The 26982-nt window shown below is 44.3% G+C and overlaps 1 protein-coding gene across 5 annotated transcripts in view; it reads left to right on the forward strand.

Annotated features, from left to right (window-relative positions):
• The window catches only part of LOC119967520 (kelch-like protein 29), a 499347-nt gene that overhangs the window by 292968 nt on the left and 179397 nt on the right, over nucleotides 1–26982 (forward strand). For 4 of the 5 annotated variants that reach the window (XM_038800186.1, XM_038800188.1, XM_038800190.1 and 1 more), the window contains 2 exons: nucleotides 5180–5701; nucleotides 12342–12419. In XM_038800186.1, coding sequence (XP_038656114.1) covers nucleotides 5180–5701; nucleotides 12342–12419 — 600 coding nt within the window. The remainder of the gene's footprint in view (nucleotides 1–5179; nucleotides 5702–12341; nucleotides 12420–26982) is intronic. The other variant, XM_038800191.1, reaches the window with a different exon arrangement.

Genomic DNA, 26982 nt, shown 5'->3' on the forward strand with positions numbered 1-26982 from the left:
ACTGGGAGGATGTGCAGACTCCGCACAGACAGTGACCCAAGCCGGAATCGAACCTGGGACCCTGGAGCTGTTAAGCGATTGTGCTATCCACAATGCTACCGTGCTGCCCAGAAAAATATGCCAGCAATTGACCGAGAGAAGAAGGTAGGTGAGGACCTGGAAACCATTACTATCACGAAAATAGAACAAGTGTTGGGCAAGCTAATGGAGCTCAGGATAGATAAGTCTCCTGGCCCTGATGGAATGCATCCCAGGGTACTGAAAGAGATGGCTGGAGTAATAGCAGATGCACTGGCGGTAATTTTCCAAAATTGGCATTTCACAAGCCACAGCCCACAAGTACCCAGACTGCAGTGTTCTCTGCCATCGCCAGAATGCCCCTGGTCCAGGAAGTAATTGATGTCACGCATGTCACCTTCTACATATCAGGGAGTGCCCTTCATTAACAGGGGTTCCATTCCTTGAATGTTCAACTCGTGTGTCCATCACCTCCAGATGATACTCGTGTGTGTGCACGCTTCCCAGGGAGCGTGCATGACAGTTACATCCTGGGACACTCTGAGACCCCAGCCTCTTTGAGGACCACCCCAGGATAACGGGTTGGCTTTTCGGACATAAGTGTTAGCCACTGAGGTTCTGGCTGATGATGCCTGTGTGGAGGCCGGAGATCGAGGGGGAGACCCAATATAAAGAAGCCATTGTTGCCACTAGTGCTGTCATTGAGTGATACGTCGGACTGCCTTGACCGTTCTGGTGGTGCACTACAGTACACCCCCAGAGTGTATCGTGCTTTGTAGTGGTCTTCTGCACCATCTGTCATAATATACATCCATGTATATGATGGAGTGCAGACAGGCAGTGATTGACACACAGGATGATCAGTAAGCACACAGAACACAGCAGCCAATCACCAGACAGGACACGACCACTATAAAGCCAGAGGGCACCAGTTTTCCCGGCTCTCTTGGGATCCAGCCTCTGAGACAGTCAGAGTTCATGAGCATAGCCAGTGCAAACACCATGTGGTAGTCAGTTAGTCTGGTCAAGCTAGCCTCCGGTCTCCAGTCAAGTCAGCATAGTGTCAACCCACAGTTAAGCATGCAATATAGTTAGATGTTAAATAAAATTGTGTTGCATCTCATCAAGTGTTGGAAGTGTGTCTCTCTCCACTGCATCAAACGCAGTCCACATAGACCCAGCCTACCAAACACATCACCATCCACAACCTGGCACAGCAGCAGGGTGACATGCTGGAGGATGAGGGTCATGCGGCCTCGTCTGAGGAGGAGGAAGTAGGCTGGGAGGAGATGGTGGACGAGCCTGGGGAGGAGCCACAGGCAGAGCTGGAGGATGGAGAACAGGCAGCAGCATGTGTCTAGCATGCCCAGAGGACCAGGGAGGCCTTCATCCTCACCCAATTCTCATAGCCGAGGCTTTGTCCTTCAGTTCACCCCCCTCTCTCGCCCTCCTTCCTCCCCATTCCCTTCATTCGCCCGCCACCGACTTTCCTGTTCCACCCTCCGAGCGTGTGTGTGTAACATCTCTACAGGATGATGGGACTGTGTCGGCAATATCATTAGATTACTATACAAGGCAGGAGAGTGATGATCACGTGCTGTGAAGTTAGCACTGGTGCTCCACGAGCAGCACGGTGGTGCAGTGGTTAGCACTGCTGCCTCACAGCACCGAGGTCACAAGTTCGACCCCAGCCCTAGGTCACTATACGTTTGTGCATTGTCCAGGTGTCTGCGTGGGTTTCGCTCCCACAACCCAAAGATGTGCAGGGAAGGTCGATTGGCTGCGTTAAATCGCCCCTTAATTGGAAAAAATTAATTGGATTCTCTAAATTTAAAAAAAGCTCTGGTGCTCCATAATTAATGCCAAATTCTGATTCCTGTCTTTTCCGCTGACAATGCACTCACACCCATCCTCTGAATGGGGTCTGCATCAGGGGCAAATTACCTTGGACATTTTTTCCCGCGGGCAGGGGATAGGGGGAGCGGGAGGGAAACAGAGGGTGGAGGTGCAGGCAGGCCCGCTGTGAAGATTAACGTGACAGAGGCTTCACAAAAATTATGTTTTACATGTTTTAATAGTGAACATTGGCCATTTTCATTTCCCTTCGCTACACATAGTGATCCCCCATCCCCCAGTGCCCTCTCCATTCTCCTCAATCTTCTGAATCGTACATGGTCCAGTGCTACGTCTAGGTCTATCCTCGGGATGCACATCAGAGGTGGAGGCAGCCTGTTGCATTCCGCGCTCTGTGACCTTTGATATCCTTAGCAGACATCATCTAAAGAGTCTGGAGCCAAGGGTCCCGGCCTACACGTGTGGCTTCGCTGTGCCAGGCTGTTCTGCCCACTGCACTTGAGATGCGCTGGTGTGGGTGGGTGGAATTGGAAGAACTCGAGACCGCCATCATCTCCTTGGTGGCAGGCCTTGAGTTGGTCTCCAGCACTTCCACCTCGCTAATGGTGCTGGTAGAGCCCTGGTGGTCTACATGGGATGTAGTAGCAGATGCAGTGAACTCTGGTGGTCTCTGCGTCATCTGGTTCTACCAGTCCTATCGCCTCCCTGTTGTCTGGTGTTGACACCCTCAGCGATGCTCCTCAGTGACTGGGCCATGCTCTGCAGTGCCCGGAAATGTCCACCTGTGCCTGGGACACATCCCTCAGTGACTGGAACATGCTTTGCTGCGCCTTGGCACTGTCCACCTGCGAAAGGGACTTGCCCCTCGGTGACCGGGGCATGATGTCAAGGCCTTCAGCCATGGTTGTCACAGACTGAACCACACATTGGGCACCACCACTCAAGATGCAGACGTTGTGCTGCAGGCTTTCCACTGCAGTCACCAGCCTAGCAGTGTTGGCTTTGGTGCCACATGTTGCCAATGCCATCCATATGCCCGTAGCCTTTGGGGATCCTCCAATCAACTATGCACTCACTGGAATGTCGAGGACATCCCCTCCTGAATCTCACGGCTGTGTCCTAGCATCTGCATCAGCTCTAAGGTAACCATAATCTGACTGTGACTCAGCAGAATCCTGTGATCCAGTAGGCTTCCGACTGCTGACTCGTTGGATGTTCCTGCATCCACCTGATGTGCATCAGCAACTATGCAGTGCTCACCAGATTGTACCCCAGAAGACTGTCCACTAATGTCTCCCACCAAGGTGAGTGTATCTGCACTGGTGGAAGCTGGGGTGATAGTTGTGACACCTTGATGGTGGACTTCTTGTAGCTCTCCTCCGAGGTGGTCTCTTCTGTGGCAGGGCGAACGACTCCGGGTGGCCCAACCCCATTAGATGGAGATCCTGCGAGACAATGGAATGTGGTCACTGAGAGCGAAGGATCGTTTTGTCTGACAAGAACAACTTACTTGAGATAGATTATCTGCATGAAGAGGCAGTGGATTCTCACAACTGCGGCGCAGGCCAACCTCACTGTCAGTGACCGCTTCTTCCTCAGTAAACCCTGTGATCTCCAGCGTCCATTCCTCATAGGACTGGGATCTCTGGTACCCCCCCCCCCCCCAACCTGGTCCTTTCCTGCTTATCTTTTCCTGCGGGGATAAAGAGAGGTCTTTGGGGGCCACACGTTTGATGGTTCGGGAGGGGTCCATAGCAGATGACATATGTGGACACCTCAACTGAACATGAAGAGGATGTGCTGGTGGGTGCCAGGAACAAGCACAAAGATTGGATGTGGGGAGGATGCAAAGTGTCAGCCAGTGATTTGTGGGGTTGGGAATTTGAGGGGTGGCAAATGGAACTGATGCCAGGAGAAAGGTCGTAACTTACCCTTGCAGCTCAGTGGAGGTTGTCGCTCTTCTTTCGACATTGGACACTGGTTCTTCTGGTGATGTTGCCCGCACTGACTGCCACTGCCTCTCAGGCGGCATTGGTGACCCTGCTGCTGGCCCTCCAATCCTCTCGGGAGAACAGGATGCCCCGTTTGTCATTCACAGCATCAAGAAGCCTGTCATGATTAGCATCCCAAAGTGAGGCGCAGGTCTGTGCGCTTCCATACTTGTGCGTTGACTGGGAGTGAGCGGTGAGGAAGCGTTTTAAAAGCAGCTCTGTCTTGTTAGCGGCCAGACGCTGAGTCTGGTGAATCAGACAGTGAGACAGCCAGTAATGGCGAGAAGCTCATGGGGGCTCCTTTTTGACAGTAAGTGCCGTTAAATACGGGCTGTTATCTCGCCAACGTAGCCATCGAGAAACACCCTGCCAAATACGCCCAAAACGATACTTGGAAATCGTTCCGTTAAATCGTCTTATTTGGTATATAACTATAGCTTACCGATGATGTCACAGTTGTAGAGGTTTTGTATGTCTGGGGCCTGGTGGTAGAGAGCATTTACTTCTGGACCAAGTGGAATGAGCCCCAATGTAATTCTGTCCCAAAGACTTAATAGTGGCTTTACATTCTGGTCAACAATATGAAACTTGAAATTGCCCTGAGTGCAATGAAGAGTGGCGACATCTTCGGTGCGGATGGTTTGTCCACCGTAAGCTGCAAGGTCTGCCTGGTGCTGTATATGGCTCTATTCCCAAAACAGTAACAACAAGGACTTGAAACAAAGAGTTTGTATTCTGCCCACGCTCATGAGGATCACTCCCGCGCTCCCGACAGGTGTCCTCTTTTGTAGCCGTGTCATCACTTTGCCACGTGACTACTTGATCTCCATGTACTGGTTGCTCTATGGAAAATGGCATTGTATTGACTGTATACAACATTCTCTATTTAACATTCATATTTTTAACATAGATCTATAGGTACAGATCTATCAAACTATGACCATCATGGGATGAGGCTATTTAATAGCCACACCCACTCATCATGTCATTGACACCTTATCCCGTACACTCTAACAATTCCTGCCCCCCCCCCCATACACATGACACACACATATACACATATACACGCAGACACACAGTCTCTCTCTGTCTATTTCCATCTTATTATAGGTTCTGAGGAAGAGTCCAATAAATGATAAGCTTTTAACAGAAAAAAATGAAATTAAAAAATTTCATGAGGAGCTTTTGAAACATCAGATAATGTGTTTGAAGATTGTTAAGTAGGCACATATATTCCAGTTAATGGGTTTGATCATAGAATTGTGTGAACTTTATAGAGAGGGAAATTATTAATTCTTGTTTTGTTTAAATTTCAGGTCCACCATCGTGGGTTCCTTCAGTTGCAGCTGTCGGCCAGCCTGCCCTAATACCTCCCACGTATGGGATGGCTCAGCCACCAGCATTCAATGTTCAAGGTCCAGTGATCGGAGTTACACCCACAATGCCACCTCCAGTTCCCCCTCAACTTCCACTTATGACAGCACATTATCAAGTGCAACATCCTTCACAGCCTATAACCAACATGGTTGTCAATCTGCAAAGTCAACCTTTGTACACAACTAGTCAGCCAATTACCATGTCCCCTCTCACTGGGGTGGGTCAGGTGACTCAGCCTGCCCTAAGCACAGTAGGGAATGGTCACATGAGTTGTCCCATTCTGCATCCATCTGCTGTGCCCTCAGCAGCTCTTCCTAGTAATGCTCAAGGAGTCAATGAGCAGGTTGTTTCCCATCTTCCTTTAAATCCACCACAAATTGAAGACAACAGGAATGGTGTGCAGATGTTACGAACTGTTGGGATGGGAAAGTACGAGTTTATGGATCCTTGGCATCCGAAAGGTAGGTCCATTTAGATACCTTAGTATCCATTTCAGTATCTCTCTATGCTTTGGTAATGTCTTTTTTGACTTGGTACACATGGTCTACAGACTTGTAGAAGAAGTTAATAGTGAGACATTGGGTTTTACGCAACTCTCTGTACTGGTGATTTTTAAACAATTTTTGAGGGGATTCTATTATTTTTTTAAAGCAATGTTTCAAGAACAGCCTTAATAAATGTCTCCTACATATAATCATTCCTTCCCATATTAATCAAATTATTCAGCAGGTATGTGAGATAATTGTGAAATATCAGGTCTTAATACCCAGGAAGGACAATGGTGATATTTTGCTATTTTTAATCAATTGCCTTTGTGGCCGCACAGGATGATTATTATCCTTAATCATCCTAAGTTGTGTAACTGAAATTCCTGAATAGCATCAATGACCTACAAGTGCTTATCTATTACACTATTCACTGCTTATTTAAAAATAGAACTTAATTGGCTGCATGGAACGCTGTTGAGTACTTTATAATTTGCAGTAAGGTCAAGTGTTCATCAAGGAATTGAATCTGAAGCAGCAAGCCTTCAATAGAGCAAAAAACCTCCTGCACTAAATTATGAATCTTCAGTGTAAGTCTTTGTATATTCATAAGGAAGGAGTCAAAGGTGAAAGGAATGTATCTGCTGAATACAAAATGAAATAAAAAAGCACTATGCATAAATAGAAAGAATGGTGGAATTCTGAATTAAAAACAAAATGTGGAGGGTGTACAGGCAGTCGATCAAAATCTGAAACAGAAAGATGATTTTCTTCAAGTGTGAAACATCAGCTTATCTTACTCTTACAGTTTCTTAAAATGCTATGCGTTTTCAGCAACTCCAGTTACTGCTGAAAAACGTTTGACTTTTGCCGCAACTGTTTAAAATATTCCTGGACGACATTATTCAACTTGTATTAAGAGTTTCATACATAGTGCGACAAAAGCTTGATTTAAAGTAATTGTGGCCTGAAAGGACCTATTTACACATTTCTACCTGTTAATCCATGGCTATATATATATATATATCATACTTTTGAGTTGAATTAGTTGGCAGCGTTTCCTCCATCTGTTCAATAGAAAATTTGTTATTTTGTCATTCTCAATCATTTATGGGATTAAAAATCAGAGTTAGTTTGCATATATACAGCACTGTTAATAAAACAAAATGTCCAAAGAACATAAGAACATAAGAACTAGGAGCAGGAGTAGGCCATCTGGCCCCTCGAGCCTGTTCCGCCATTCAATGAGATCATGGCTGATCTTTTGTGGACTCAGCTCCACTTTGCGGCCCGAACACCATAACCCTTAATCCCTTTATTCTTCAAAAAACTATCTATCTTTACCTTAAAAACATGTAATGAAGGAGCCTCAACTGCTTCACTGGGCAAGGAATTCCATAGATTCACAACCCTTTGGGTGAAGAAGTTCCTCCTAAACTCAGTCCTAAATCTACTTCCCCTTATTTTGAGGCTATGTCCCCTAGTTCTGCTGTCACCCGCCAGTGGAAACAACCTGCCCGCATCTATCCTATCTATTCCCTTCATAATTTTAAATGTTTCAATACGATCCCCCCTCATCCTTCTAAATTCCAACGAGTACAGTCCCAGTCTACTCAACCTCTCCTCATAATCCAACCCCTTCAGCTCTGGGATTAACCTAGTGAATCTCCTCTGCACACCCTCCAGCGCCAGTACGTCCTTTCTCAAGTAAGGAGACCAAAACTGAACACAATACTCCAGGTGTGGCCGCACTAACACCTTATACAATTGCAACATAACCTCCCTAGTCTTAAACTCCATCCCTCTAGCAATGAAGGACAAAATTCCATTTGCCTTCTTAATCACCTGTTGCACTTGTAAACCAACCTTCTGTGACTCATGCACTAGCACACCCACGTCTCTCTGAACAGCGGCGTGCTTTAATATTTTATCGTTTAAATAATAATCCCGTTTGCTGTTATTCCTACCAAAATGGATAACCTCACATTTGTCAACATTGTATTCCATCTGCCAGACCCGAGCCCATTCACTTAACCTATCCAAATCCCTCTGCAGACTTCCAGTATCCTCTGCACTTTTCACTTTACCACTGATCTTAGTGTCATCTGCAAACTTGGACATATTGCCCCTGGTCCCCAACTCCAAATCATCAATGTAAATTGTGAACAATTGTGGGCCCAACACGGATCCCTGAGGGACACCACTAGCTACTGATTGCCAACCAGAGAAACACCCATTTATCCCAACTCTTTGCTTTCTATTAATTAACCAATCCTCTATCCATGCTACTACTTTACCCTTAATGCCATGCATCTTTATCTTATGCAGCAACCTTTTGTGTGGCACCTTGTCAAAGGCTTTCTGGAAATCCAGATATACCACATCCATCGGCTCCCCGTTATCTACTGCACTGGTAATGTCCTCAAAAAATTCCACTAAATTAGTTAGGCATGACCTGCCTTTTACGAACCCATGCTGCGTCTGCCCAATGGGACAATTTCTATCCAGATGCCTCGCAATTTCTTCCTTGATGATAGATTCCAGCATCTTCCCTACTACCGAAGTTAAGCTCACTGGCCTATAATTTCCTGCTTTCTGCCTACCTCCTTTTTTAAACAGTGGCGTCACGTTTGCTAATTTCCAATCCACCGGGACCACCCCAGAGTCTAGGTACTACAGAAATAAATGTTGGGCTAACGAATCTTAGCTGTAGCTTTACTGCGGGGCATAAAGGGAGATGGAAGGGGGGTGCAGGGTTTTAGGTAGGTAAGTTTGGTGCATGGCATCTTGGCAGCTGAAGACATAACCATAAGGAGTAGGGTAAAGAGAGACATGGATGCACATAAGGTTAGATTTAGAGAAATGAAGTTTTGAAAGGGGTTTGAGTGGTTGTAGGCCTTGATGAGTTTACAGATATATGGAAGGAAAAGGTAATGATTTAAAGATCCTGCTGAGATATTACATTAGAATTTTGGGGTTCTGGGAGCCAATGGAAGGATTGATGGGCAATTTGTCTAATTTTGTGTAATAGCTGCAGTTCAGTTAGGCAGTGATTAGATTATCACACAAATAGTTGTGGATTTATACATAGATAATATAAACAAGAACTAATTCTTGATACATCGAAGTGTGGAGAGGTGGAGAGGAAGAAGGGAGAATAGGAAAACCATTGCACTTTTGTCAGTTTGATGTTTTTGAAGCATTTTCTTTCCTTAGGTGAAGCAAAGCCATAAATCTAATCATTATTGTTCTGATATTAACATACGATAGATGTCCAATGCATTTGAGTGACATTCTTCTGCTATTATTTACTAAGGTATTAACCTACTGGTTTTAAATCAAGTAAATTTACTTTATAAGGAAACGCATTATGGTGGGGTGTTAGGTATTTTGTTGAGTTGGTTATTTGCAGCGCTGTTGGTTTGTTCTGTGATTGTGTTTGATGTGTAAATATATAAATGCCTCAATAAAATATTTTTCAAAAAAATAAGGAAACGCATTAAGTGTTCATTATGTACATAGTGTAATTTGTAGCTTGTATGCCATTTACTGGTGCAATCGTAACTATGACAATGCCAATAAAAATCATATTTATGCAGTTTTGCAGAAAAGTATCACAATGGTATAAAAAAGGTTTGGTACTTTTACAGTTACAATATTCATTTCTAGTGAAGTAAGCAACAGTAGATAGTTGCATAAAGTGTCAAAATAAAGCCATGTCTGTTGAAGTCACCATGTGTGAGGATTTGTGAGAGCTATTGAATTAGAGTGAAATTAAGTGGGAGACACAAAGGGCAAACCATTGTTCACAGAGACTGATCTCGCTGCTGACTATCGTGCATCTTGTTTGATTTTAGAAATTATAAATGTAAAATAGTATGGCCTGCGCCTCAAGCATTTATCTGAATATCACAAAAATAATTAAAGCAAATGAATGATGATATAAGGTAAGCTTTTGGACACACTCAATGAAATGATTGGCCTCCCAACCAGGACAACAATTACCACACGTTCATGAGGAAGTACAGAGGTTGATGTGACCAATTTTCTTGACTTTTTCACATGTCTTCAGGGACAAAGGACAGAATAAATAAATGGCAGCCCATTCCATTAGGTCTTGTCGCTTATACAGTCAGTGTTTGTTGTCTGTGATACAGTCAGGGTTTGTTGTCTCTGATACAGTCAGGGTTTGTTGTCTCTGATACAGTCACGGTTTTTGTCTGTGGTACGGCCAGGTTTTGTTGTCTGTGATACAGTCAGGGTTTGTTTCTCTGATACGGTCAGGATTTGTTGCTACCGATACAGTCAGGGTTTGTTGTCTCTGATAGGGTCAGGATTTGTTTCTCTGATACGGTCAGGGTTTGTTGGCACTGATACGGTCAGGATTTGTTGGCTCTGATACGGTCAGGGTTTGTTGTCTCTGATATAGTCAGGATTTGGTTCTCTGATACGATCAGGGTTTGTTGGCTCTGATACGGTCAGGATTTGTTTCTCTGATACGGTCAGGGTTTGTTGTCTCTGATACGGTCAGGATTTGTTGTCCGATAGAGTCAGGGTTTGTTTTCTCTTATACAGTCAGGATTTGTTGTCTCCGATAGAGTCAGGGTTTGTTGTCTCTGATAGAGTCAGGGTTTGGTGTCTCTGATACGGTCAGGATTTGTTGTGTCTGATACGGTCAAAGTGAGTTGTCTTTGGTACAGTCAGGGTTTGTTATCTCCAATTCAGTCAGGGTTTGTTGTCTCTGATACGATCAGGATATGTTGTCTCTGAAATGGTCAGGGTTTGTGCATCTGATACAGTCAGGATTTGTTATTTCTGATACAGTCAGGGTTTGTTATTTCTGATACAGTCAGGGTTTGTTATTTCTGATACAGTCAGGGTTTGTTATTTCTGATACAGTCAGGGTTTGTTCCCCCGATACAGTCAGGATTTGTTATTTCTGATACAGCCAAGGTTTGTTATTTCTGATACAGTCAGGGTTTGTTCCCCCGATACAGTCAGGGTTTGTTATTTCTGATACAGTCAGGGTTTGTTCCCCCGATACAGTCAGGGTTTGTTATTTCTGATACAGTCAGGGTTTGTTCCCCCGATACAGTCAGGGTTTGTTGCCCCCAATACAGTCAGGGTTTGTTATCTCTGATATGGTCAGGGTTTGTTACCCCGATACAGTCAGGGTTTATTGCAGGGCTTCCTGAGGGGATGGAGGTAGGTGCTGCATGTATTGGCGGATTTGGCCAATCACTGAGATTTTAAAAGGGTGGATAAAACATTGCTGGCCACAGACCTTGCCTTCCTGAGATTCCACACACCAGTTTCGCCGATGCAGGAATGCTTAATGAAACGTGACACTTTGGACTTCTCTTGGGCCATCACAGGCTGGAAGGTCAGTAATGGCACCAGGGACATGTGCAAGTGTTCATATTTTCATTGTAGTTTAAAGCTAGGTTGAGGTGCCTACTTAACATTCTCCATCAGCTGCCAGAATCTCAGAATAACAATGCACAGGTATTATCTTGTGAAATCTATTGCTTGGCTTAAAGTTCTTGCTCTTTTTGAGGGGCAAGATTCAGCTAGAGAGTGGGCCTGATAATGAGGTACAGCAAATCAGGATGAATATCTGAGAGGGGAAATAGTGGCACTCCTTCGGCTGGACACTGCTTTTTTTCCAGTTTGGGGGCAGGAGGAAAGTGATTGAAGAAAATCAGTCCCATAATAATGTCTTCACCTGGCTTCAGCTTCACAAATCCCCATTTTTAAATTCCGCATTTAGAATCCCCACAGTGCAGGAAGAGGCTACTCGGCCCATCTAGACTACACCAACCCTCTGAAAGAGCACCCTACCTAGACCCCACTCCCCTGTAACCCCACCTAACCTTTGGGCACTAAGGGCAATTTTGCGTGGCCAATGCACTTAACCTGCTCATCTTTGGATTTAATATTGCTTAGCAGTGCCTAATGTGCAAGTTTCATCACCAATTGAAGTTGGTGTTAGAAGAAGCAATCTGGAGCACTTTGCACAGGTTGAAAGTAGAAGCTAGGCTACCAGGTATACCCCATTTACTAGATTCCAGTAATCAAGTGTAAACTTATCACTATACCATCAGAGGATTTTATACGTCCCTCCACTGAAAGTTCAGGAATTAAATTATCATTTCACCCTTTCCAACATAAATAGAGATTACAACTCACCATGAGATTGTTGGTTAAGATCCAATAAATTCACAGTCTATTTATTCCAGAACAGATATGACATTTGACTGTATAAAAAGCTAACTTTTTCTTATTGTATTAGCTGGCTAACTTGCGTACTTTCAACCACTTGTCATAACAGTGGGGATTTAATATCCAGGGCAAAAATAATAGTGAGGCATTGCCCTTTGGAGTTGAACATCACATACATATTTTTTAATATCCAAATATCATCCAAACCTAATTTGATCTAAATATTTGTGAATTAACCAGAAATGGCTCAATATGGATCACTTCAGGTTTTCGATATTGTGCAGTTTGTCGCTCATCTCTAGCTAAGACATGTGACAGCAATTTAATGACCTCATCACAAAATAACTCTTGAGTAATTTGTGTCTTTTGACTTTGCCCTGGATAATCTCTGGAGGTGATCGACGCGAGTCCCCTGTCAGCACCATGGACCAAGCTCAGCCCAGACTTGACACCACGGAGGAACTTCAAACAGGTGAGGTGTCTTTAGTTGATCAGGCCCTAATGGGGACTGAGCCTCCAGCAAATTCTTTACCTTTGGTAGTGCAGGTTGTCAGCCATATGCAGCATTGGTAACTGAATGGCAAAGTGGCCATAAATGGCCTATATATATATATATATATACATTCCCACTAGTTTCCAAGCTACCTTTTAGACCACACAGGCACGAGAACAGCAGGCCTGGAATTGAAAATCTGCTGAAGAATTATTCCTCCCTACATCACCCAACCACTATCCAGGTTATTCCAGGTACGAAGTTAAGAAGTCCATGCTCAGAGTTTTGCTGTGATGATGAGTTGAGTTAATAAAATGTAGTTTCTCACTAAATTAACTGTGACTATGTAAATGAGCAATTCAAGCTTTCTGAGATATTTTTGGAAACATGGAGCAGAATCTGCTAAACTGCTATAAAATTAATCTTCTAGAGTAGGGCTCAAAAGTGAAATTATGCTCAAGGCTATCGTTCAGATCTGCAGCCTCACAGCATAATATAAATATGTCTAATGTATTGACATACGTGAACTGGGCTTAATTCTGGTTTCCCTTTTGCGAAGTATCACTATTCCTTTATGCAAAGAATGCTCTGAAATGTGTTAAGAAGGTGATGTAGTACTCCAAAGTCCTTTATTGTAGCTTCTTTACTTAATCATTGCTGTTTCTGTGATCAACAATCTAAGATCCTCACTCCATTTCTGATCGCGTTTTCTCATCTCCGTGTCAGTTGTGACAATCTATTAAAAAGTCCATATAAAAGCAATAGTAACCTCTTCAGTTTTGTTGTTTGATTTTGAACTTCTAAATGACTATCTCGTCAATGCCTACAATAGCATGCCCAGGAACATTCAGAGTAAGATGTGCTCGAGTTGGAGACAGAGAGCAGGAACAATTATGGTATAAGAGTGTGGGAATTTAGGTTGTTTGAAGGACTTGTATTTTGAGGGTCGTTTGGAAACTAAGCCTGAAACAAGTTAGCAAACAAGCTGAATATGAGGTTAACAATAAAACACAATGCTGCAGACACCCTGGCAGGATAAAGACAGTTACAACGTAGGGCAGTATTTCATGGAGACAATGGGATCTTGCCCACTAATGAGAGCTGGTGAGTCTCCTGCCACCTCCTTTGGGAAAGGCCTGCCGAATTATGTGCCAATTAGGCAATTAACAAGGCAACAGCGGGCCTTCTCCAGAATCATGGACCTTGGAAGTGGATGTCTCACCCACCAAGAGTTGCTAGCCAATTGGAGGCCAACTGAGGTGAGGGGGGAGGGAGCGGAGGTTGCAGTAGCGATTGCTGGTACTATACCCCCTGAGGCTTAGGATCATGGATGAACCCAAGCACAGGTGAGTCAAGGCAGGAGGGTGGTCGCGGGAGAGGAGGCAGTGAGAGTTGGCAATAAGGGCAGCGGGCTGGCTCTCCGTACCCTCCAACACCGCCCCCCCACCCTTCCTGTTTCTGCATTTCTCTATCATTGCCTTTTGAATGAGGGCATCCTCCGCCCCCACCCCCCAACAGACACCCGTTGGAGCCCACAAGCAACTCCAACAGGTTAAGCCGGGCATCCTGAATGGCGAGTCCCATGTGCATCATCATTTGAGACATGCCAACTGCAGTGAAATGAGCCCCCTAAGTGGACATTAATTGTGCACTTAAGGGCCTCAATTGGCAGTGGTGTGGGACGGCCATCCAAGGGTCTTTCCGCCACAGATTTAATTGGGCTGGCGTGGGAAGATGACGGTGTTCCCAAAAAACAAATTCATAAAAACATATGTTTTTAATCCTGTTCTACTGCTGAATCTGCTTCCCAGCAACCTCATATGGTGGAAACCCCACAATAGTATCCTCACTTAAGCAACTGGTTCGTAAATAGTAAAATAGTAGTCAGGCCCAATCGGATCGGAGCCTGATTAGCAAATTTAAGGAGTGACCATACTGGCTTCTGGTGCATGTCTTTGCCACCTTCTCAGAAAAGCAGGTTAAAATTGAAGACTTTCAGGACGGAAGGAGGATGTCAAGGAGAAAGTATCCCAACCAATCTTAACTGTGCACGCACACAGTTTCTGGCAGGTGGACAAGTCTAATTCCCTGACGGACAGTTCAACTGCAGGTAGTTAAAGCCAGAAAGAGGATGAGTTTTGGGTTTGTAAATAGGAACATAGAGTTGAGGGCTAAAATGCTAAAGTTACAAAAAATATTGGATAAATCATTGTTAGAACACTATGGGCATGATCTACCGGCTGCGTTACACCTGAAAGGCAGCGTGCCGCAGCCTGCAGATGCCGGGAGATCCCAGTTCCAGGGTTTATCCGCCTCACCATGCCTCACAAGATCTAACACGGGGTAGCTCGGTAGTACAAGTGGCTAGCACTGTGGCTTCACAGCGCCAGGGTCCCAGCTTATATTCCCCGCTGGGTCACTGTTTGGGTTTCCTCCGGGTGCTCCGGTTTCCTCCCACAGTCCAAAGACGTGCAGGTTAGATGGATTGGCCATGATAAAATTGCCCTTAGTGACCAAAAAGTTTGGGAGGGGTTATTGGGTTATGGGGATAGGGTGGAAGTGAGGCCTTAAGTGGGTCGGTGCAGACTCGATGGGCCGAATGGCCTCCTTCTGCACTATGTTCTATGTCTCGCGAGATGTTGCGATGTTAATTTATTGGCAGATCACCTCCTAGCAAATCTGCATATTAGAATGAGACAGCTAGTCCCATTTACACTCCCAAGATCTACCCAATGCAATGGGATCTAACCCCATCGCCTTGGAGACCTCGGGTGAGTGCCGTTCAGTCCCAAGATGCCAAGCTGGCCTTTTCCCCGTGATGGGGATGGGGCCTGGAATATCCTGTCCGGGCATGGGGGGAGGGTCATGTGAGGGACTCCCTTATACGTGAGTTGGAACTTTGGGGAGTTCGGGTCACATTGGGGGGAGGGGGCGGTCAGGCGATCATGATGCCATTAAAAAAAATTTTAATGGTGTCCCAATCTCTCTTCCCCCCCCCCCATTTAGATCATGCCAATGTGTCATTTTGGAAATTCCCACCCCACCACAACACTCCCCTCCCCCTTTGTAGAAAGGATGTTTAAATCATAGATCACCAGGATGATAGCAGGGATGGCAAGTTTTTAAAAGGTGTTTATTGAAGTTTTAGATAATAACAAAATAACAAGCCAGCAACGGGAACGCAAGAGGCAAAAAATTACAAGCAAATGTAAAACAAAAACACAGAATTAACTTAACACTATAACTAAACCCTCTAACAGCTGACAGTGTCAGCTCCTTAAAAAAGGAAATAAATGGTAGCCATTTAAGTGTGAATGACATTAAGTCACCCAACCAGGCAAAGGCACTGGGTGGAATGGGAGACCCTCTGGGCTATCAGTGAGGCAAAGGCGACAACATCAGCCTATATCCCAGAGTGCAACGCCGGAGAGCCCGAAACCTGAAATGTGGCTACCAGTGGGCATGGGTTTAAATCCACCCAGATTATCTCCAACATGTGCTAATAAAGGAAACCCAGAAGCTGGCGAGTTTGGGGCAGGACCAAAACAAATGCGTATGGTTAGCTGGGGCAAGCAAAGAGCGATCACATCTGTCCTCAACGTTTAGCAAAAACCCACTCATCCTCACCTTGGTCAACTGCGCCTGTGTACCACCTTGAACTGAATTCGGCTCAACCAGGCACATGAGGACGCAGGGTTGACCCGATAAAGAACCTCCCTCCAAGCCACACTGGTAAGTAGAGGGCCTAGCTATATTTCCCATCTTGCCCTCCCCCTGTTTAGTGGAGAGAGATTCGACGAGAGAATATAGTCATATAGACCCCATGCCAGGCTGATCCAAGAATAAAGTCCTCTTCAGCAAGGAGGAAGGTGGGGCCAAAGGAAAGGAAGGGAAATCTGTATGAGATAGTTGATGAACTTGAAAATATAAAAATGCTGGAATTAGGTAGCTGAAATTTGTCAGCCAGCTCTCTAAAACTGGCAAACCTCCCTTCCACAAACAGGTCACCAAAATGCTCAAGTCTCTTTGCTTTCCAAGGTTTAAATGTTCGGTCCAATCCAGAAGGTAAAAAAAGGTAATTGTGACAAATTGGGGCCAGTGAAAACAGGAAAAGAGCTTAAAATGTTGTTGAAACTGTTTCCAAATCCCAAGAGGGGAAACCACAACTGGGTTTGAGGAAGCTCTAGCAGGAGAAAAGGGCAATGGTGCATGAATTGTGGCCAGAAGAGGAGATTTAGTGCAGGAGTGAGCCTCCATTTGTCCCCAAATAAAATTGTGGTCACTGATCCACAACAAAAGTTTATCAGCCCAGGAATAAAATAATAAATTTGGGAGGGCCAAACCCCAGTCTGTCTGTCCATCAGACCAAAAGACATCGGAGTAGAATCCAGCAATTCGGCCCATCAAGTCTGCTCTGCCATTCAATCATGGCTGATATGTTGCTCATCCCCATTCTCCTACACTCTCCCCTTAACCCTGATTCCCTTATTGTCTCTCAGAGTAGAACACTGGGTTAACCGAAAAACATTCACTCCTGCCTAAATTTAATTTATAGCCAGAGAAGGAGCTAAAGGTATTAAGTGTTTTCATTATGTCATCGATGGAAGGGGTTGGGTCTATAATATATAAAAGTAGGTCATCTGCATAAAGAGATACTCAATGCTCTACCCCAAGACTAATACCCTTCCATTGACTAGAGGCACTCAATGTCATAGAGAGCGGCAATTCTGTCAAGGCAAACAAACGGGAGATCGAGGGCAGCCCTATCTCGTGCTTCTATTTAAGGGGAAGTAATGAAATGAAATGAAAATCGCTTATTGTCACAAGTAGGCTTCAAATGAAGTTCCTGTGAAAAGCCCCTAGTTGCCACATTCCGGTGCCTGTTCGGGGAGTACGGTACGGGAATTGAACCGTGCTGCTGGCCTGCCTTGGTCTGCTTTAAAAGCCAGCTATTTAGCCCTGTGATAAACCTGAGTATAGAGCGAATGCTGGCCGTTGGAGCATTATATAACAAGCAAATCCAAGAGGCAAACTCATGGCCGAATCCGAATATCCCTAGAATCTCAAATAAATATTCCAATTCCACCCTATCAAATGCTTTTTCAGTGTCAAAAGGTACTATTACCTCGGGTTCCAGTGCAGGGAAGGGGGAAAGAATAACATTTAAAAGGCAACGTATATTGGCCGATAATTATCGGCACTTCCTTGAGCCTGTTTCATACTCCGAAATTATACCTGGGAATTAAGGCTCCAACTGGAGCGTAAACACCTTAGCAAGCAGCTTAACGTCTGCGTTCAAAAGCCAGATGGGTCGGTGTGAACTGCATTCAGTCGGATCTTGGTCCTCTTAAGGAGCAGGGAAATTAAGGCTCGAGTAAGAGTTGGAGATAGGGAGTCATTAAAAATATTCAATAACAAGGATACGAGCTGTTCTGAGAACCTCTTGTAAAATTCGATCAGAAAGCCATCCGGGCCTGGGGCCTTGCCAGACTGCATCAACCCAAGACATTTTAAAGCCTCATCAGGGCACAACGGGGAGTCCAACTCACTGCTCTTGTCCGCGTCAACAGTTGGGATGATCACTACCCAGAAAACATGATTGATTTATCTACAGAGGGCTCCGATTTACACAGAAATAAAATTTAAAAGCCGCATTGATTTTGCATGGAGCGAAAATGAGGTTGCCGCCCGGATTAACTACTTGAGGAATCTTGACTGCTTGATGTTTTAGAACATCGAACAGTACAGCATAGAACAGGCCCTTCGGCCTTCCACATTGTACTGAGCCTTGTCCAAAACCAAGATCAAGCTATCCCACTCTCTGTCATTCTGGTGTGCTCCATGTGCCTATCCAATAACCGCTTGAAAGTTCCTAAAGTGGCCGGCTCCACTATCACAGCAGACAGTCCATTCCACATTCTAACCACTCTCTGAGTAAAGAATCTACCTCGGACATCCCTCCTATATCTCCCACCCTGAACCTTATAGTTATGCCCCCTTGTAACAGCTACATCCACCCGAGGAAATAGTCTCTGAACGTCCACTCTATCTATCCCCCTCATCATCTTATAAACCGCTATTAAGTCGCCTCTCCTCCGCCCCAAAGAGAAAAGCCCTGCTCCCTCAATCTTTCCTCATAAGATCTATCCTGCAAACCAGGCAGCATCCTGGTAATTCTCCTTTGCACCCTTTCCAATGCTTCCACATCCTTCCTATAGTGAGGTGACCAGAACTGCACACACTACTCCAAATGTGGTCTCACCAGGGTCATGTACAGTTGCAGCAGAACCCCACGGCTCTTAAACTCAAGCCCCCTGTTAATAAACGCTAACACACTATAGGCCTTCTTCAGTTGTTTTGAGTTGTTGAGCCAGCAGATGACAGGCCTTCTCCCCATATTCATGAAAAGTAGTCCTGCAGTGCTGTAACTGACGTACAGCCTTGTTAGTGGACTATAGTTCAAACTGGATCTGTCATTTTTCCTGCTCGCCAATAGCTCTGGAGTGGAATTGAGCAAATATTGGTGATCCAACTCTAGAATGGAATCCACCAGCCTCCGCTGCTCAAAGTTTGATATCCTCAGCATGTATGCTCTGTTATTTAAGGATGACATCCGGGCAATAGTAAGGGATGACATCGGTGCTATGGAGGATAAGGTTGAATCCATTTGGGTGGAAATCAGGAATAGTAAGGCGAAAAAGTCACTGATAGGAGTAGTCTATCGGCCACCAAATAGTAACGAGATGGTGGGGCAGGCAATAAACAAAGAAATAACTGATGCATGTAGAAATGGTACAGCAGTTATCATGGGGGATTTTAATCTACATGTCGATTGGTTTAACCAGGTCGGTCAAGGCAACCTTGAGGAGGAGTTTATAGAATGTATCCGCGATAGTTTCCTAGAACAGTATGTAATGGAACCTACGAGGGAACAAGCGGTCCTAGATCTTGTCCTGTGTAATGAGACAGGATTGATTCATGATCTCATAGTTAGGGATCCTCTCGGAAGGAGCGATCACAATATGGTGGACTTTAAAATACAGATGGAGGGTGAGAAAGTAAAATCAAATACTAGTGTTTTGTGTTTAAACAAAGGAGATTACAAGGGGATGAGAGAAGAACTAGCTAAGGTAGACTGGGAGCTAAGACTTTATGGTGGAACAGTTGAGGAACAGTGGAGAACCTTCCAGCGATTTTTCACAGTGCTCAGCAAAGGTTTATACCAACAAAAAGGAAGGACGGAAGAAAGAGGGAAAATCGACCGTGGATATCTAAGGAAATATGGGAGAGTATCAAATTGAAGGAAAAAGCATATAAAGTGGCAAAGATTGCTGGGAGATTAGAGGACTGGGAAATCTTTAGGGGGCAACAGAAAGCTACTAAAAAAGCTATAAAGAAGAGTAAGATAGAGTATGAGAGTAAACTTGCTCAGAATATAAAAACAGACAGTAAAAGTTTTTACAAATATATAAGACAAAAAAGAGTGGCTAAGATAAATATTGGTCCTTTAGAGGATGAGAAGGGAGTTTTAATAATGGGAGATGAGGAAATGGCTGAGGAACTGAACAGATTTTTTGTGTCGGTCTTCACAGTGGAAGACACAAATAACATGCCAGCGACTGATAGAAATGAGGCTATGACAGGTGAGGACCTTGAGAGGATTGTTATCACTAAGGAGGGAGTGATGGGCAAGCTAATGGGGCTAAAGGTAGACAAGTCTCCTGGCCCTGATGGAATGCATCCCAGAGTGCTAAAAGAGATGGCTAGGGAAATTGCAGATGCACTAGTGATAATTTACCGAAATTCACTAGACTCTGGGGTGGTTCCGGTGGATTGGAAATTAGCAAACGTGACGCCACTGTTTAAAAAAGGAGGTAGGCAGAAAGCAGGAAATTATAGGCCAGTGAGCTTAACTTCGGTAGTAGGGAAGATGCTGGAATCTATCATCAAGGAAGAAATTGCGAGGCATCTGGATAGAAATTGTCCCATTGGGCAGACGCAGCATGGGTTCGTAAAAGGCAGGTCATGCCTAACTAATTTAGTGGAATTTTTTGAGGACATTACCAGTGCAGTAGATAACGGGGAGCCAATGGATGTGGTATATCTGGATTTCCAGAAAGCCTTTGACAAGGTGCCACACAAAAGGTTGCTGCACAAGATAAAGATGCATGGCATTAAGGGTAAAGTAGTAGCATGGATAGAGGATTGGTTAATTAATAGAAAGCAAAGAGTTGGGATAAATGGGTGTTTCTCTGGTTGGCAATCAGTAGCTAGTGGTGTCCCTCAGGGATCCGTGTTGGGCCCACAATTGTTCACAATTTACATAGATGATTTGGAGTTGGGGACCAAGGGCAATGTGTCCAAGTTTGTAGATGACACTAAGATGAGTGGTAAAGCGAAAAGTGCAGAGGATACTGGAAGTCTACAGAGGGATTTGGATAGGTTAAGTGAATGGGCTAGGGTCTGGCAGATGGAATACAATGTTGACAAATGTGAGGTTATCCATTTTGGTAGGAATAACAGCAAACGCGATTATTATTTAAACGATAAAATATTAAAGCATGCCGCTGTTCAGAGAGACTTGGGTGTGCTAGTGCATGAGTCACAGAAGGTTGGTTTACAAGTGTGACAGGTGATTAAGAAGGCAAATGGAATTTTGTCCTTCATTGCTAGAGGGATGGAGTTTACGACTAGGGAGGTTATGTTGCAATTGTATAAGGTGTTAGTGCGGCCACACCTGGAGTATTGTGTTCAGTTTTGGTCTCCTTACTTGAGAAAGGACGTACTGGCGCTGGAGGGTGTGCAGAGGAGATTCACTAGGTTAATTCCAGAGCTGAAGGGATTGGATTATGAGGAGAGGTTGAGTAGACTGGGACTGTACTCGTTGGAATTTAGAAGGATGAGGGGGGATCTTATAGAAACATTTAAAATTATGAAGGGAATAGATAGGATAGATGCGGGCAGGTTGTTTCCACTGGCGGGTGACAGCAGAACTAGGGGACATAGCCTCAAACTAAGGGGAAGTAGATTTAGGACTGAGTTTAGGAGGAACTTCTTCACCCAAAGGGTTGTGAATCTATGGAATTCCTTGCCCAGTGAAGCAGTTGAGGCTCCTTCATTACATGTTTTTAAGGTAAAGATAGATAGTTTTTTGAAGAATAAAGGGATTAAGGGTTATGGTGTTTGGGCCGGAAAGTGGAGCTGAGTCCACAAAAGATCAGCCATGATCTAATTGAATGGAGGAGCAGGCTCGAGGGGCCAGATGGCCTACTCCTGCTCCTAGTTCTTATGTTCTTATAAGAAATAATTTCCAAAAGTTGGCCTTCAGAGCCTCCCCCAGTGTGGAGGGGAAGATTGAGTCGAACTTGGTTAATTTTATGTGGTCCTCTATGGAAGTGAACCAACGCTTGCAAAAAAACTTTTAAAATACATTTCGAGTACCCAACTCATTTTTTCCAATTAAGGTGCAATTTAGCGTGGCTAATCCACCTACCCTGCACATCTTTGGGTTGTGGGGGCGAAACCCATGCAAACACGGGGAGAACGTGCAAACTCCACACGGACAGTGACCCAGAACCGGGATCGAACCTGGGACCTAGGCACCGCGAGGCAGCAGGGCTAACCCACTGCGCCACTGTGCTGCCCACTGCAAAATTTTTATTGCCAGCAAAGTAGTATATAATCTCCAAGGTGGGCATTGGGTGGGACCAGAATCCAGCAACAGGTCAACAAAATGTGGGACGTGGTCAGATATAAAAGTTGCTGAGTACTCGGCCACCACTACCGAAGGGAGGAGAGCCCTATCATGAAAAAAATTAATGGAGGAATATGCATGGTGGACATGTGAAACAAGGAAAAATCCCCATCATTCCTTATGCAAAAAGCACCAGGGATCCACCCTATCTGAGCTTTGACCTTTTTACTTATGGTATCAAGAGCCAAACAAATGGGGGCCAAGACCTCTTCAATTGGTCTTTTAAGATCCACCGACCAATTTTGGCGGTGTTTCTCAAACTCACTCGTCAAGATGCTGGTCAGAGCCTCAGTCATTAATGACGTGGTCGGAGAGGAAGAAGCTACTTCCGCCAACTGATCCCTGGGAGGTTTCCGAATTCATCGACTGGTTTCAGCTCAAATATTTCTTAGCTCTGCCTCCCTTGGGCATCTCCGAGAAGGGAACACACTCCCCGCTAAATTTCAAGATTCTCTGATAAATAAAAGATCTTTGGCGCCAGGAAAAGGCCAAAAAGATAGCTTTCCAGTGGGAGCCACCTCGTACGCGTCTTCCCCTCACATCACACCACCAATATATATCCCCAATTATGAAAAGTTTTAGTCAGATGCGTATGGGAATAGTATTTCTTCTGGCTAGATTGGCCAGTTTAACCCTTCCGATGGGTGAAATGTGCCCCCAACCTGCACAGGATATTTTGCTGACATTTTAAACCAGACTCCCACAATGCAATTGGAAGCTCGATTTAAGGTTTATTTCTGCACTGCTACTTTCTCCTGGGGTTGGGAAACTTGACAGTGAAATTGTGGTGCAAGTTGCTGGCTGCATAAAATTAGTTCCTCTTCCAGCGCACCTTGTGCAGAAGGAAAAGCAGCAGTGCTTCCCCTCAGCATCTCAAAGAAACCTCCGATCGCCATCTTTCTGACCAAGCCCCCTTGCAATAACTGTCCACCACCCTTTCCCAATTGCCGCTGACTGTCCCAAAGGGACAGTTTTGGCCTCTTGTGCCTGATTCTCCCTCCCAGCCAAGCAGTTAACTTGGCCGCATGCTGGGCCTCCTAAATACATCCAAAAAATCATAATGAGGTTCTGTTGCTAATTGCAATAGGACCTAAGCATTGCTAGCCTCACTGACATCTTCCAACAATCTCTGGACTTCCTGCACATTTCCCATCTCCCCATAAATATAGGGGCTAGAGGAACATCAGTTTAAAATTAACACTGAGAGCGAAGAAGATTAAAGAGATTTTTTTTTACACGAGGAATGTTGGTGCGTACCAAATTTTGTGGGCAAGAGTCAGAACATTCAGTTTTTTTAAGTGGGGGTAGGATAAGTATTTGAAACAGAGGAAGGTGTGGCAGAGGGGCTTATTTTGATTACTTTCCCAGAGCCAGAACAGGCACGATGAGCTGAATTTTAGCAGCTAAAACTGAATGAGCTGGGGTCAGGACCAAAGTCAAAATGGTGAAAATCTGAAACCCAACCCTAACACACCTTCAACCTACCCAACATCCAGGTTTTAACAAAGGTGGGACAAGGAGTGGGCAGCCAATCCACTTCCTGGAGGTGGGTTATCAACTTAAACATTTTAATGAGATTGAACCCTCTAATTTAACATGCTTTACAGATTTTACGTTGTCCAGGGGTCAGAGTCTATCTATATCCGTCAGTAAAAATCTTTATCACCTCTTCACCGCCTGCTTTCCCACCAATTTCAGTAGCATCCACAAATTGAGTTGTTACACTCTTTCCTTGTTTACAGAAACTTTCTATAGATTGTAAACAGTTTGATGTCCGAGGACTAATCCCTATGTTACCCCTTAGTTACAGTTCACCGGCCAGAGACGGACCTATTTATCCCGACCCTCTGCTTTCTGTCAGTTAGCCAATCCTCAATCCAATCTAGTACTTTACCCCCAATCCCCTGCGCACCTTCTCCATCAGTCTTTTGTGCAGCACCTTGTCAAATGCCTTATGGAGCACAGATACCTCAAAGGGCTGTGGATCTGGAAGGGGTTACACAGATAGAGAGAGATGAGACCTTGGAGGGATTTGAAAACAAGGACGAGAATATTAAAATCAATATGTTGCTTGATTCTGAACCCCACATAGGTCAGCTAGCACAAGGGTGATGAGGTCGTGGTGTGGGTTAAGACACGAGCAGCGGAGTTTACAAATAATAATGTTTATTGTCACAATGAAGTTACTATGAAAAGCCCCTCGTGGTCACATTCCAACGCCTGTTCGGGTACACCGAGGGAGAATTCAGAATGTCCAGTTCACCTAACAGCGTGTCTTTCGAGACTTGTGGGAGGAAACCGGAGCACCCGAAGGAAACCCACGCAGACACGAGGAGAATGTGCAGACTCCACACAGATAGTGACCCAAACCGGGAATCGAACCTGGAACCCTGGTGCTGTGAAGCAACAGTGCTACCCACTGTGCAACCATGCAGGATAGAATATGAGACACCAACCAGTTCTTTGGAATAGTCATTTCTAGAGATAATGAAGGCCTAGATGAGAGTTTCAGCAGCCAATGAGCTAAGATGGAGCAATGTTGGGCAAAGTAATGGAGAATAGAGGTGGTGTCTTAGTGAATGTCGGAATTTGAGGTCGAAAGCTCCTTTCAGGATCAAATATCACACTAAGTTTGCAAGTAGGCTGGCTTAATCCAGAAAGTTAACAATGCAAGAATGGAGTCAGTAGCTAAGGAATGGAATTGGGAACGAGGACAGAAAACAATGGCTTAATTTTTCTCAATATTTAAAAGGAGAGAATTTCTGCACATCCAACATTGGATGTCAGATATGCAGTCGGATAATTTAGCAACAATAGAGGAATTGAGAGAGGTAGTGGTGAGGTAGAGCTAGGTACCGTCAGTATGCACGTGAAAACTAGCACTGTATTTTCAATGACATCGCATTGGGCAACATGTAGATAGGAAATAGGAGGGGGCCAGGAACAGTTCCTTCAGGGACACCAGATGTAACTGTGCAGAAGTAAGAGGAGCCCATTTGTGTAAACTGCAACTTCTAGATTTCACTAAGTGAGTTTACTAGAAATTGAGGTGCCGCTCTGTCCCTCAATTGCAACAAACTTCTCAATATTCCCACTAATGGGACCATAAAATCTTAGCCAATATTTGTGGGTCCCAGCGAGTTTACCACTTCCTCCCTGTTCTTCAAATTATTTTTCGCAAGGAGTTCCTCAGATGCATAGGAAGACTGCATTTTATTTCTTTATTCTCAGAATATGAATGCCATTGCTAATGTTGCCTTTATCCCTAAAAGATATCACCAGATAATGGACTGAGGTGAGTATGAAAATAAAGTAAAAGTAGTTGCAAAACAGATCGGCTAAACGATAATGGAAAATTAAGTTTGATCGCAAGGGATATTGAAAGGAATGTCAGGCATTGCAATGAGTATATTTGAGGTCCAGGTAAAAAGAAAACATGATTGGGCCATTCAAACATACCAAATGTAATAGGTGCACTGGTTGTTGGATTTGTGAATGTTTTTTCTTGGTTCTTGTTATATTCCAGCAAGATAAATTTGGAAATGCTAACAATATGCTGGTTTGAGATTGAAGTCCTGAGGTTAGAGAGCATTAGATCTCATCCTGCTAGCTGGAGTAGAGTTGGTAAGTTGTTTGTTCTGTATGTGGAGCTCTCCAGATAGACGTCACTTTAAAATTGTGTTTTTTTGTTTTGTTTAAAAGTTCTTATGTAGTTTTCCATCAGATGAAACAGGATTTTGGAGCAATGTTAATATTATTATCGTGCCCACTTGGATCCCATCATTGAGCTCCCAATAAGCTATCAGGGTCAGTTCTGTTATAATCTTTACAATGAGAGTTCCGCACCTTTTGGGGAGGCCTGACGCCGGAGTGGTTCTCGCCGGGACCCCCCGCCCCGCCGGGTAGAGGAGAATCCCGGCCCCGATTCTTGAGTTACATCACCTCTACATTGTTGCATACATAAAAATAGCAGTGCTACAACAACTGGCATGATACAAAAGTTTTAGACTGAGTAACTGTGATGAAATCATAGGACGCGATTTATCAGCCATGTCCCACCGGAATCGGGATGGGACATGGCCGGGATATCCAGGGAGAAGCCTCTTCCGGGATCCCTGGCAGTCGTTAAACCTGACGAGATCTGGTTAAATCGTGCCCATTAATTATTTCCATGTTGCCTGCCAAACCAGATATCTTCAGTAATAAATTAAGCCTTGTTTAGCCCTTGGAACAGATTGCAATTTGTCAAAGATGAGCAATCTTAAAGTTACAACTCATTAAATTTTATTATTGTACAGTCACCTGGTGGCCTTCAGTTGCAATAGAAATATAAGTTTAACTCACACAGCATGTTATTTTATTATAATGAAGTCCTTTGGAACATGTAAAATGGAAAGAATGGCTGCTGAAACAAACATCAGGAAGCTAGTGCTGGAATAAATGGATGACCTTCTCAAATATTGCACCGAAGAATTGCAAATTGTTTAACCAAGCTTTTCACAAGGCTGTGTTTATGTTTTCAGTATAACTGTGCATTTGGTGAAAGCTGAGTCTTGTTTTCTTGTATTTACGGCTGAAGAATAAAACTTCAATTTAATCAGTCTGTACATTAGCTTTCTCACAGTGTATCCTGCTGGAAGAATAACTCAAATGTCATCTATTTTAACAAAACAAACTTAGAAACTTCAAGTTACCTAATATGCCATTATGTGTAAATGCGTCAGGTCAATTGATGTATTTCTACAATTATGTCATAGTGCTTTCAACAATATACTTGTGCAATCTTTT

Source organism: Scyliorhinus canicula, chromosome 6, assembly GCF_902713615.1.
Source record: "Scyliorhinus canicula chromosome 6, sScyCan1.1, whole genome shotgun sequence".
Classification (NCBI taxonomy): Eukaryota; Metazoa; Chordata; class Chondrichthyes; order Carcharhiniformes; family Scyliorhinidae; genus Scyliorhinus; species Scyliorhinus canicula.